Raw genomic sequence first — 12,438 nt, 5'->3', positions numbered from 1 at the left:
CGTTCCTTCAACTGGCCTTCCCCTGCCCGCCGGGTCTCACTTAGGGCAGCGATGTCAATGTCAAAACGTCTGAGTTCCCGGGCAACTATGGTGGTGCGGCGTTCCAGCCTGTTGCTGTTGGGGTTGTCCTTGAGGGTCCTGATATTCCAGGTCCTGAACTTCATATTGACGGAGTGGAAGATGCCTGTGCGTGAGTTCTTTTAACGTGGGGTGGCCGCTGCACACCGGCAACCACACGGGCTTAGCTGAACAAGGTCTTGGTCCAGTGGCAAGGGGGTCCAAGACAACTGGAGACCAGGCACAGCTCGATAAGCCGAATTGTCTTCGGCGAAGTGTTTGCCGGAAGCTCGATGCCGGGTAGCGCCATTGATGGTAGATGGCCCGAGGCGAGGTTGGGGGGCAAGCATTAGCAACATGACTTCCAAAGTTATTTTAAAAGATTAAAAGTTGATAAAAGTTCCCAATTTATTTCAAAAGTTTCTAAGAGTTGTTAAAAGTCAAAGATATAAATTAATAATAGATCTTTAAAAGTATTTCGGTTGAGAGTCTAAAATGTAAGTTTTAAAAGTTCTCCCAGATTGTTTAATAAGATTAAAAGTTGGCTAAAAGTTTAAAAATTAATTAAAAGTTGGTTGGCAGTATGAGACGACACCACGCCTCAGTCCCTTCAGCTGGTTCGGCGCCGGCCTCAGAGTCCCTTCGACGGATTGAACGCCGGCTTTGGAGTCTCTTTAGCTGGCCCCATGTCCTCGAGTCCCCTCGGTCGGCCAGGTCCCCCCGGATCCAGGACAGAGACCCTTTGGGGAGAACCCTCTGCAGAATTTGAGGGCCTGCCTTCCCCAAGCGGAACTCAAGTTTTGCTCCCTGCCTCCAGAGGCAATGCAGCAAATGTCAGCGGCCAGCTTGCCGCTTGTTTATTGGGGCCCCGTGCCGGCCGCTTCTGTTCCTGGCCAAAGGGGCCTCGTACTGGCCCGGACCAGCTGCTGGGGTTGGGCTGTGTCTCTGGTAGGTGTCCCACTTGGGGCGGGCCGGCTTTGGGGTGCTGGTGTCAGTGGTCTGGGCGTGGCTGGTGTCCCTGGACCTCCGCTGGGCTGGAGTCCCCGCTCTCTCTGCCCTCTTATTGTCGGCTTTGCCTTGAAGAATGAGCTGGTCAACCGCCTCAAAGACTCCACCTGTGGGGTCAACGAGCGCTTTATGACTCTCCGTATCTCACCCTATCTCAGAACCAATGTGCCACAGTCATCAGTGCATACATCCCCACACTCGATGCAACGGATAAGGCTAAAGAGAGTTTTTATTCCAACTTTGAGACATCCTTGTCCCGTGTCCCCACGGGCAACAAATTGATCCTCCTGGGTGATTTTAATGCCAGGAGGCATGATTGACAGAGAGGGGGTAGGGAAAGCCAATTCCAGCGGTACCCTACTCCTGACAATGTCCAGAACATGAACTCTTCATTACCAACACCCTGTTCCGCCAGAGAGACAAATACAAAGCATCGTGGCAACACCCTCGCTCCAAACACTGGCACCTGCTCGACTATGTCATCGTCCGAGCCAGGGATCGCAAGGATGTGCGCATCACCTGCGCCATGACAGGAGCTGACGACTGCTGGACAGACCACCGCCTAATCTGATCTATCATCGATATGAACATTCGCCCCAAAGCAGAGGGGACAGCAGAAGCAGTTCCGCAAAAATGTTAATGCCGGGGCACTTAGAGAGCCCTATGCAGCCAGTGCCTCTGAGCCAATCTGTGTGCCTTGTTGACCCTGAGATGCTGAATCCCCATAACGCTTGGTCTGCCCTCCAGGCCTCTATAACCAGTGCCTGTGAAGAGACACTTGGTCACTCAACCAGAAAACATCAGGACTGGTTTGATGAAAATGATCAGGAGATCCAAGAACGAAAAGATCGCAAGAGCAAAGCATTTCTGAGCCTCAAGCAACAGCCCAACTCTGGAGCTGCAAAACAACATTACAGACGGCTCAAGGCTCCGGTCCAACAAAAAACTCGGGACCTAAAGAACAGGTGGTGGATGGAGAAAGCACAGGAGATACAACAACTGGCCGACAGCCACGATATGCGAGGATTTTTCACTGCAGTCAAGACCACCTCAGGTCCAAACTCCCAAGGCCCCATCCCACTCCTGGCCAACAACGGGGAAACACTCATCAAGGACATTGAGGCTGTCAGGGCAAAATGGAAGGAGCACTTTGAAGATCTTCTCAATCGAGACTCTGCCTTTGACTTGAGTGGTCTCGATTCCATCCCGCAGCATGCCACCCGCCACCAACTCAGTGAAACTCCAACATTGCACGAGGTAGGCAAAGCCATAAAACGGCTTAAGAATAATACGGATGCGGATGGAATCCCTGCTGAGGCGCTAAAGTATGGCGGAGAGGCGCTGTTGGCACGGAGACATGAACTCATCTCTCTCATCTGGAGGGAGGAGAGCATGCCGGGAGATTTGAGACGCAGTGATTGTGACCATCTTTAAAAAGGGGGACAAGTCCGACTGCGGCAACTACAGGGGAATCTCCCTGCTTTCAGCCACTGGGAAAGTTGTCGCTCGAGTTCTCCTCAATCGTCTTCTCCCTGTAGCCGAGGAGCTATTCCCGGAATCACAATGCGGATTTCGTCCCCTTCGGGGCACAACAGACATGATCTTTGCAGCGTACCGGTTGCAGGAAAAATGCAGGGAGCAACGCCAGCCCATGGCCTTTTTCGATCTTACAAAGGCCTTTGACATGGTCAACTTTGAGGGTCTATGGAGCGTCCTCCTCCATTTCGGATGCCCCCAAAAGTTTGTCAACATACTTCGCCTGCTTCACGATGACATGCAGGCCGTGATCCTTACCAGCGGTTCCATTCCAGACCCAGTCCACGTCCAGACCGGGCTGCGTTATCGCTCCAACCCTCTTCTCAATCTTCCTCGCTGCCATGCTCCACCTCACAATCAACAAACTCCCGCTGGAGTGGAACTAGACGACAGAACCAGTGGGAAGCTGTTTAACCGACGCTGCCTCCAGGCCGGGTCCAAGATCACCCCAACCTCCGTCATTGAGCTGCAGTATGCGGACGATGCCTGCGTCTGTGCACGTTGAGGCTGAACTCCAGGATATCGTCAATGTATTCACTGAGGCATATGAAAGCATGGGCCTTACGCTTAACATCCGTGAGACAAAGGTCCTTCACCAGCCTGTCATCGCCGCACAGCACCGCCCTCCAATCAAGATCCACAGCGCGGCCCTGGACAACGTGGACCATTTCCCATATCTCGGAAGCCTCTTATCAACAAAGGCAGACATTGATGCGGAGATTCAGCATCGCCTCCAGTCTACGGCCGCCTGCGGAAGAGTGTTTGAAGACCAGGCCCTCAAATCTACCACCAAACTCATGTTCTACAGGGCTGTAGTAATACCTTCCCTCCTGTATGGGTCTGAGGCATGGACAATGTACAGAAGGCACCTCAAGTCGCTGGAGAGATATCCCCAACGATGTCTCCGCAAGATCCTGCAAATCCCCTGGGAGGATAGGCGCACCAACATTAGTGTCCTCGACTAGGCTAACATCCCCAGTATTGACGACACTCGATCAGCTTCGCTGGGCAGGCCACATAGTACGCATGCCAGATACGAGACTCCCGAAGCAAATGCTTTATGCGGAGCTCCTTCATGGTAAATGAGCCAAAGGTGGACAGCGGAAACGCTATAAGGACACCCTCAAAGCCTCCCTGGTAAAGTGCGACATCACCACTGACACCTGCGAGTCCCTGGCCGCAGACTGACGGAGGTGGAAAAAGTCCATCCGGGAGGGCGTTGAGCTCTTTGAGGCTCAACGTAAGGAGCATGAGGCCAGGCGCAGGCAGCGGAAGGAGCGTGCAGCAAACCAGCCCTTCCACCCGACTAATGTCTGTCCCATCTGTAACAGGGTCTGTGGCTCTCGTATCGGACTGTTAAGTCATCAAAGAACTCACTTTGGGAGTGGAAGCAAGTCCTCCTCTATTCCGACGGACTGTCTCTATGATGGATGACCCACTTATATTCTAGTCTTCTAGATATAAAGGCCAGCATTCCATTCGTTTTTTGATTATTTTCTGTACCTGTCCATGACATTTTAATCTATGTACATGGACCCCCAGTTGCTGATACCAACACATCTTGGATTTATCCATCAGTATGGTGACACCACTAGTAACAGCTTCTTCCAAATCTCAATTAAAACTGAACCAACCAACATATAAGTGCAAATAGAATAATACCAAAGCAAAATACTAGATTCTGGAAATCTGAAATTAAAATAGAAATTCCTGGAAATTCTCAAGCAGCATCTGTGGAGAGAGAAGCAGTTAGCGTTTCCGGCCAATGGCCGTTCGTTCATCAGAACTGGAAGAAGTTAGACATGTAGCTGGTTTCTATTTTCTGGTTGCCTATTTTCGATGTTTCTATCGGGATCGAGGGGAGAGAAAGCGGGAAAGGGGTACTGAGGTGAAGGATCAGACATGATCTTATTGAATGGCGGTGCAGGCTCGAAGGGCCGAATGGCCTACTCATGCACCTATTTTCTATCTTTCTATGTTTTAAGCAATTACAGAGTCTGGTAAAGAACAAAAGGGAAGGTCTGTGATACGGTGGAAGGCAGAAAAGATTAAATGACAATAGAACTAAGATACAAGTTTACAGAAGAGCTACAAATGGCTTCCCTGTTAATGGGCTAGGAAAGGGGAAGGTCAACCAGCCTTTTTGCTTCTGATTGCTCACAGACTGTTGCTGTCAGTTTGCAGTTCTCGATATTGGTTGTGATAACCATCATGGTCTAGAAACATAGAAAATAGGTGCAAGAGCAGGCCATTCGAGCCTGCACCGCCATTCAATATGATCATGGCTTTTCATGCAACCTTAGTATCCCACCCCTGCTTTCTCTCCATACCGCTGATCCCTTTTGCCGTAAGGGCCACATCTAACTCCCTTTTGAATATGTCCAACGAACTGGACTCCACAACTTTCTGTGGCAGAGAATTCCACAGCTTCACAGGCAAGAGACGATTGGAAGGATTAAACAGCTAATCCAACATTGGTTTTCAAAGAGAGGAAACTAAGTGTGGCACTTGGGTACTCTGTTATGTAGTCAGTATTTGGAATCAGCAATTATTGTACAGAATATTGAAATGTTTTCATTTTGTTTCTCAAGCAGCAGATATTGAAGAGGAAAAAATGGAAACTCAAGAATCTGAAGGGCAAGAACCAGAAAAAGTGAGTGAAATAGTTTTCTGCACGGTAATAGGGGAGATGGAAAGATGATGTGCAATTCCAATGCTGAAGGAAAGGCAAGTTTATATAGCACGTATTTATAGTGGCAAAACATTGCAAAGTACTTGATGCAGTGAATTATTTTTGAAGTGCCGTAACTTATGAATCCATTCTTACCCAAGGGTTGAGACACGAGCAGCCATCAAATGCATGACCACTTAATCTGTTTTTGGTGGTATTGGTTGAGGGAAGGAAGTTTGCCACGCAAGTGACAAGGGATCTTGAAACATCCAACTATACAGACAAATGAGACCTTGGTCTGGAGTCTCGTCTGAAGAAATGCTCCTCCGACAACATAGCACTCCTTCAGTCCTGCATGGGAGTGTCACCCTGGATTATGCTCTTGAGGCTTGATGTGGGGTTTATAACTCACAAACCTCTAACCTGACATCGAGTGTTATGACCCTAGTAAATGGAAGCTGATTGTCTAGAAGGTGAAGAAAAGCACACAGGGAAAAGAGGAGTGTCATTGGTAGATTGTGGTTATTCATTTCTCAGCAACTCAGGAGGGTATGGATCAGCAATTTTTTTTTTTAAACAAGTGATTAATGTACTTCCAGACTGTTGTGTGGTTGACGTGCTCCATCAGGAGAGAAAATCCTGAAGATTCTGGGTGGTTTCATCCCCAAGACTGCCTATTTTCACTTCTGTATTATCCACCCATCTCCGTTCCTGCCTCGGGCTATCTGCAGCTAAAACCCTCGTCCATGTTTTTGTTACTTCCAAACTCTACATTTCCAATGCTTTTGTGGCCAGCCTCCCATTTAAACCCTCTAAGCTTGATTATTTAAAACTCCGCTGCCCGCATCCTAACTTGCACCAGGTCACATTAACCCATTACTCCTGAGCTTGCTGATCTGCAATCAACCTCTCAAATATTAAATCCTCATCCTTGTGTTCCAGTCTCTCATGGCCTTACCCCTCCCTATCTCTGTCAACTCCTCCCGCCCTACAACATTCTGAGAGCTCCACTTTTCTCCCACTGTCTGTGCATCCCTCAGTCCTTTTGCCCCACTACTGTTGGCCGTTCCTTCAGCTCTCTCGGCCCCAGGATCTGTAATTACCTCCCGAAATCAGTCCACCTCTCCTCTAAAGATGCTCCTTAAAATCATTTTTTCTTCAATATCTGCTTAAAAAACAAAATTAAAACATTTCACTATTCTGCACAATAATGGCTTCCATTCCAAGTACTGACCACATTCCCTGAACAAAGAGAAGAGAGCACCCAAGAGCCACACTTAATTTCCTCTCTTAGGAAACCGATGTTGGAATAGCTTATGATCTATTTAACCCTTCCAATCATTTCCTATCTTTGACCAAGCTTTTGGTTACCTGTTCTAATGTCTCCTCCTTTGACTCTGTGAATTTTTGTATGATTGCACTCCTCTGAAGCATCTTGTGATATTTTGCTAAGTTAAAGGTGCTATACAAATGAACAGGACCCTGCCCACGCTGCGATATGAGTGCGCACTAGGTCCGTGCAGCAGAGCAGGTCTCCAGTCGTCTTGGTTAACCCTTGCCACTGAATAAAGGCCTAGCTCTGTCAAGCCTGTGTGGTGGCTGATATGCAACGGTCACCATACGTTAAAAAAAATCCACGCACAGGCATTTTCCACCCCCTCAATTGGAATTCAGGACTGGAACATTGGGTCCTTCATTGAAACATCTGTGAACTCTCGAGGAAGCAAGTCAACCTCGTTCGAGGGACCGCCTATGATGATAAATAAACAAGACCTTGGCAGGGCCTGCGAGTATGTTGCCGGGCCTCGGCGAGAACGTCTTGTTGCTTGATGAGCCCTGAAGTAAAATTACATACAAATTGCAACATGGAAGCCAGCCATTGAGCCCAGCCAGTCAATGTTGTTTATCTTCGACACAAGCATGTGTGCCCAGGTATGTCCTGTCCACAAAAAAGCAGGACAAATCCAATTGGGCCAATTACTGCCCCATCAGTCCACTCTCAATCATCAACAAAGTGATGGAAGTGGTCGTCGACAGTGCTATCAAGTGGCACTACTCTCTGATGCCCAGTTTGGGTTCCACCAGAACCACTTGGCTCCAGACCTCGTTACAGCTTTATTCCAAACATGGATAAAGGAGCTGAATTACTGAGGTGCGAGTGACTGCCCTTGACGTCAAGGCAGCATTTAAGCGAGTGTTGCATCAAGGAGCCCTAGTAAAACTGAAGTCAATGGAAATAGGGGGGTTGTGGTAGTGGTGGTCAATCATCCCAGCCCCAGGACATCACTGTACGAGTTCCTCAGGGCAGTATCCTCGGCCCAACCATCTTCAGCTGCTTCATTAATGACCTTTCCTCCATCATAACGTCAGAAGTCGGGATGTTCGCTGATAACTGCAGTGTTCAGTGCTATTCGCAACTCTGCAGATAATGAAGCAGCCCATACCTGCATGCAGCAAGAACTGGACAACATTCAGGCTTGGGCTGATGTGTCAAGCAACATTTGTGCCAGACAAGTGCTAGGCAATGACTATCTCCAACAAGCGAGAGCCTAACCACCGCCCCTTGACATTCAATGGCATTACCATCGCTGAATCCCCCACCGTCAACATCCTGGGGGTCACGATTGACCAGAAGCTCAACTGGACCACCCACATAAATACTGTGGCAACAAGAGCAAGTCAGAGGCTGGGTATTCTGCGGCAAGTGTCTTACCGGACTCCCCAAAGCCTTTCCACCATCTACAAGGCACAAGTCAGAAGTGTGATGGAATACTCCCCACTGGCCTGGATGCGTGCAACAACACTCTGAGCTTGACACTATCCAGGGCAAAGCAGCCCACTTGATTGGCACCCTATCCATGACCTTAAACGTTCACAACCTCCACCACTGGCACACCGTGGCTGCAGTGTGTACCATCTCCAAGATGCACTGCAGAAACCAGGCAAGGCTTCTTCGACAGCACCTCCCAAACCACCGACATCTACCACCTAGAAGGGCAAGGGCAGCAGGTGCATGGGCGTACAATCACCTGCAAGGTCCCCTTCAAGTTACACACCATTGTGACTTGGAAATATATCTCCGTTCCTTCATTGTTACTGAGTCAAAATCCTGGAACTCGCTCTTCAGCGGCACTATAGGAGTACCTTCACCATGCGGACTGCAGTGCTTAAAGAAGGCGACTTACCACCACTTTCTCGAGGGCAAATCTGGATGGGCAATAAATGCTGGCCTAACCAGCGGCGCCCACGTCCCATAAACAAATGTTAAAAAATACAGTACTCCTCATCCCTTGTGGCCACCCTGTTCCCATACACCTTTTTATCCCCATTTCCTTCAACTACTTACCTAATCTATTGAATGTTGACGTGGTCTTTGCTTCAATCACTAACTCCCATACTGCATTCCACAGTGTCTCAACCATCTGTGTCAAATACATTTTCTTATATACTCTATCCTAAATCTATGACTAAGCTTTGAGCGGTACCCATCCCTGTCTGTCTCAACCTCTGCAGCCTTTTACAGGATTGACCAACAATCATCTAACACAGACAAGGAAACCTTACAAGAGAGTTATGTATTCAACAAGCATGTTTGCCTTTTACTAGGTGGAAAATAAAGAGGAGACTGAAGCAGCTTCCGAGAGTACAGAGAAGATGCAAGTCCCATCTCCCAAGGAGCTGGCGTCTGAGAAACCCGTGGAAGGGGAAACGGCTAGCGCAGACATTAAACCAGGTAGGCGCAAGAAGTGCCTTTCATGCAATGAGTTACTTTGAAATCAATGGTGTGCAGGAGGCAAAATTGAATTGCCAGTTGTGCTATGGGTGTAAGCATTTTGTAAACTGGTGCGAAGGGACACAGTGCAAGGATTTAGGGAGAAAGTTCATGAACTGGAGCACTGACTAAGCAATCACCTGGTATAGCTTCGTGTCAAGAACTGGAGGGTGCATGCTAGTGTGTAAGGCTGGAAAACTGGAGGGTGCATGCTATTGTGCAAGGCTGGAGGAGATGCTGCAGTAGGTGAGTTGTGATCTGTGGTAGGTTGAGCTGGGAGGCTGGCGGGAGATTATGGAGAACCAACTGTCAGCTGCTTAAGGCATGGAAGTGGATTGGAGCAATCTGGTGATGAACAGCTGTAGGGGGGTGGGGAAGTTGATTTGAGGTTGAGCCGTCCACCAAATTTCTGCACATTTAGCCTGAGGTGGAGCTAGAAGGTCAGGCCAAAGTCACGCATAGAAACATAGAAAATAGGTGCAGGAGTAGGCCATTCGGCCCTTCTAGCCTGCACCGCCATTCAATGAGTTCATGGCTGAACATTCAACTTCAGTACCCCATTCCTGCTTTCTCGCCATACCCCTTGATCCCCCTTGTAGTAAGGACCTCATCTAACTCCTTTTTGAATATATTTAGTGAATTGGCCTCAACAGCTTTCTGTGGTAGAGAATTCCACAGGTTCACCACTCTCTGGGTGAAGAAGTTCCTCCGCATCTCGGTCCTAAATGGCTTACCCCTTATCCTTAGACTGTGACCTCTGGTTCTGGACTTCCCCAACATTGGGAACATTCTTCCTGCATCTAACCTGTCTAACCCCGTCAGAATTTTAAATGTTTCTATGAGGTCCCCTCTCATTCTTCTGAACTCCAGTGAATACAAGCCCAGTTGATCCAGTCTTTCTTGATAGGTCAGTCCCGCCATCCCGGGAATCAGTCTGGTGAACCTTCGCTGCACTCCCTCAATAGCAAGAATGTCCTTCCTCAGGTTAGGAGACCAAAACTGTACACAATACTCCAGGTGTGGCCTCACCAATGCCCTGTACAACTGTAGCAACACCTCCCTGCCCCTGTACTCAAATCCCCTTGCTATGAAGGCCAACATGCCATTTGCTTTCTTAACCGCCTGCTGCACCTGCAGGTGGTGCTAGGAGCTGAAAATACTTTTGAAACTGAATATCATTCTTGTCAGGTTCCACAGAATAAAACTTGGTTGCTTCTAATGTTCTTTATTCATCAGCAGTGTTCTCTGTATTCTTTTTTTTAAAAAAAACCTTCCTTGGGGTAAAAAGGCAACATTTAGCAGTTTTAATGTGTTCTGCCCTTGGGAATGGGGTTAGGGAGTTGTGTTCATGTGCCACATTGTGAATGGGCTGCAGATAAAGACTGGATTTCAAAATTGGCACATGACTCGACCATTTAAGCAAACTACTTCTGAAAATTACCAGACATCTGAGTGTTGGCAATACCATTTGCATAGTTCCCTGCTGATAATTCAAAATAAAACACGTCCTTGAAAAATCTAACTCCAATTTCAGCTGGCTTGCCCCTTTACTGGCATGGCCTTGTCTGATACACTGCCCTCCTTTGTCTTCTGCCAATCGGTCTGGTCTACTGTGACCCATGCTCTGCTCATTGCTAGTATCTCTACAGCTCAAGTATGGACAAAAGAATTGAATTCCAGAGATGAGGTGAGTGACTGCCCTTGACATCAAGGCAGCATTGGACTGAGTGGTATCAAGTCGCCCGAGTAAAATTGAAGTCAATGGTAATCGGGTATGGCTGGGGTCATACCTAGCACAAAGGAAGATGGTTGTAGTTGTTGGTCAATCATCTCAACCCCAAAACATCGCTGCAGGAGTACCTCGGGGTAGTATCCTCGGCCCAACCATCTTCAGTTGCTTCATCAATGACCTTCCCTCCATCATAGGGTCAGAAGTGGGGATGTTTGCTGATGGTTGCAGAGTTCGATGTGCAACTCCTCAGAAAATGAAGCAGTCTATACCTGAATGCAGCAAGACCTGGATGACATTCAGCCTTGGGCTTATAAGTTGCAAGTAACATTCGCGCCACACAAGCGCAAGACAATGACTATCACCAACAAATTAGTCGAACCACTGCTCTTCGACATTCAATTGCATAACCATCGCAGAATCCCCCACCATAAACGTCCTCGGGATCACCATTGACCAGAAACTTAACGCAATCGGCCACATAAATACTGTGGCAACAAGGGCAGGGTCGAGGCTGGGTATTCTACAGCGAGTGTGTCTCCTCCTGACTCCCCAAAGCCTTTCCAAAAGGCATAAGTCAGGAGTGTGATGGAATGCTCTCCACTTGCCTGTTTGAGTGCAGCTCCCACAACACTCAAGAAGCTCGACATCATCCAGGACAAAACAGTCCGTTTAATGGCACCCCATCCACCACCTTAAACATTCACTCCCTGCACCACGAGCGCATGGTGGTTGCACTGTATACCATCTACAAAATGCACTGCAACAACTCGCCAAGACCTGGGCAGCACCTCCCAAACTCGCGAGCCCTACCACCTAGAAGGACAAGGGCAGCAGGCGCATGGGAATACAATCATTTTGACTTGGAAATGTATTGCTGTTCCTTCCTCGTCCTGGGTCAAAATCGTGGAATTCCTTCCCTAACGGCACGATGGGAGTACCTTCACCAGAAGGACTGCAGCGGTTCAAGAAGGCAGCTTACCACCACTTAGTCATGGGCAATTGGGGATAGGCAATAAATGCTGGCCTTGACAGCAACGCCCACATCCCAGGAACAAATACATTTTGATATATATATATATATATACACACATATTATATATTTTTTTTATGTATAATATTTCTAATGTCCAAGTCAGGATGGTGTGTAACTAGGAGGGGAACTTGGTATGTACAAAAATGCTGGGAATACTCAGCAGGTCAAGCAGCATCTGTGGAGAGAGAAATAAAGTTATAGAATATTACAGCATGGAAGAAGGCCATTCAACCCGTCGAGCCTGTACCAACTTTCAGCCAGTCCCACTCCCCTGCCCTTTCCCTGTACCGCTGCAATTTTTTTTTAGATGCTTAGCCAACTCTTTTTTTTTTTTAAATCAAGTTGAGTCTGCCTCCACACTCCTTTCAGGCAATGCACTCGCTGCGTAAAAGAGTTCTTATGCCAATCACCTTAAATCTGTGTCCTCTGGTTCTCAGCCCTTCTGCCAATAGGAACAGTTTCTCTCTACCCTTTCCAGAACCCTCATGATTTTGAACACCTCTATGAAATTTCCTCTCCATTATTTCGTCTCCCAGAAGAAAAACTCCAGCTTCTCCAGTCTGTCCATGTAACTGAAGTCCCTCATTGCTGGAATCATTCTCCTAAATCTTTCCTGCACCTTCTCTAAG

At 48.0% G+C, this 12,438-nt stretch overlaps 1 protein-coding gene across 7 annotated transcripts in view; it reads left to right on the top strand.

The window, feature by feature from the left end:
* Positions 1–12,438, top strand: part of LOC139276526 (SWI/SNF complex subunit SMARCC1-like) — a 257,461-nt gene that overhangs the window by 164,986 nt on the left and 80,037 nt on the right. For 5 of the 7 annotated variants that reach the window (XM_070894634.1, XM_070894638.1, XM_070894637.1 and 2 more), the window contains 2 exons: positions 5,193–5,254; positions 8,879–9,005. In XM_070894634.1, coding sequence (XP_070750735.1) covers positions 5,193–5,254; positions 8,879–9,005 — 189 coding nt within the window. The remainder of the gene's footprint in view (positions 1–5,192; positions 5,255–8,878; positions 9,006–12,438) is intronic. The other 2 variants (XM_070894636.1, XM_070894633.1) reach the window with 1 other exon arrangement.

This window comes from Pristiophorus japonicus, chromosome 1 (genome assembly GCF_044704955.1).
Source record: "Pristiophorus japonicus isolate sPriJap1 chromosome 1, sPriJap1.hap1, whole genome shotgun sequence".
NCBI classification, from domain to species: domain Eukaryota; kingdom Metazoa; phylum Chordata; class Chondrichthyes; family Pristiophoridae; genus Pristiophorus; species Pristiophorus japonicus.
The sequence above is the reverse complement of the archived record's forward strand: the minus strand, read 5'-3'. Positions and strand labels throughout refer to the sequence as shown.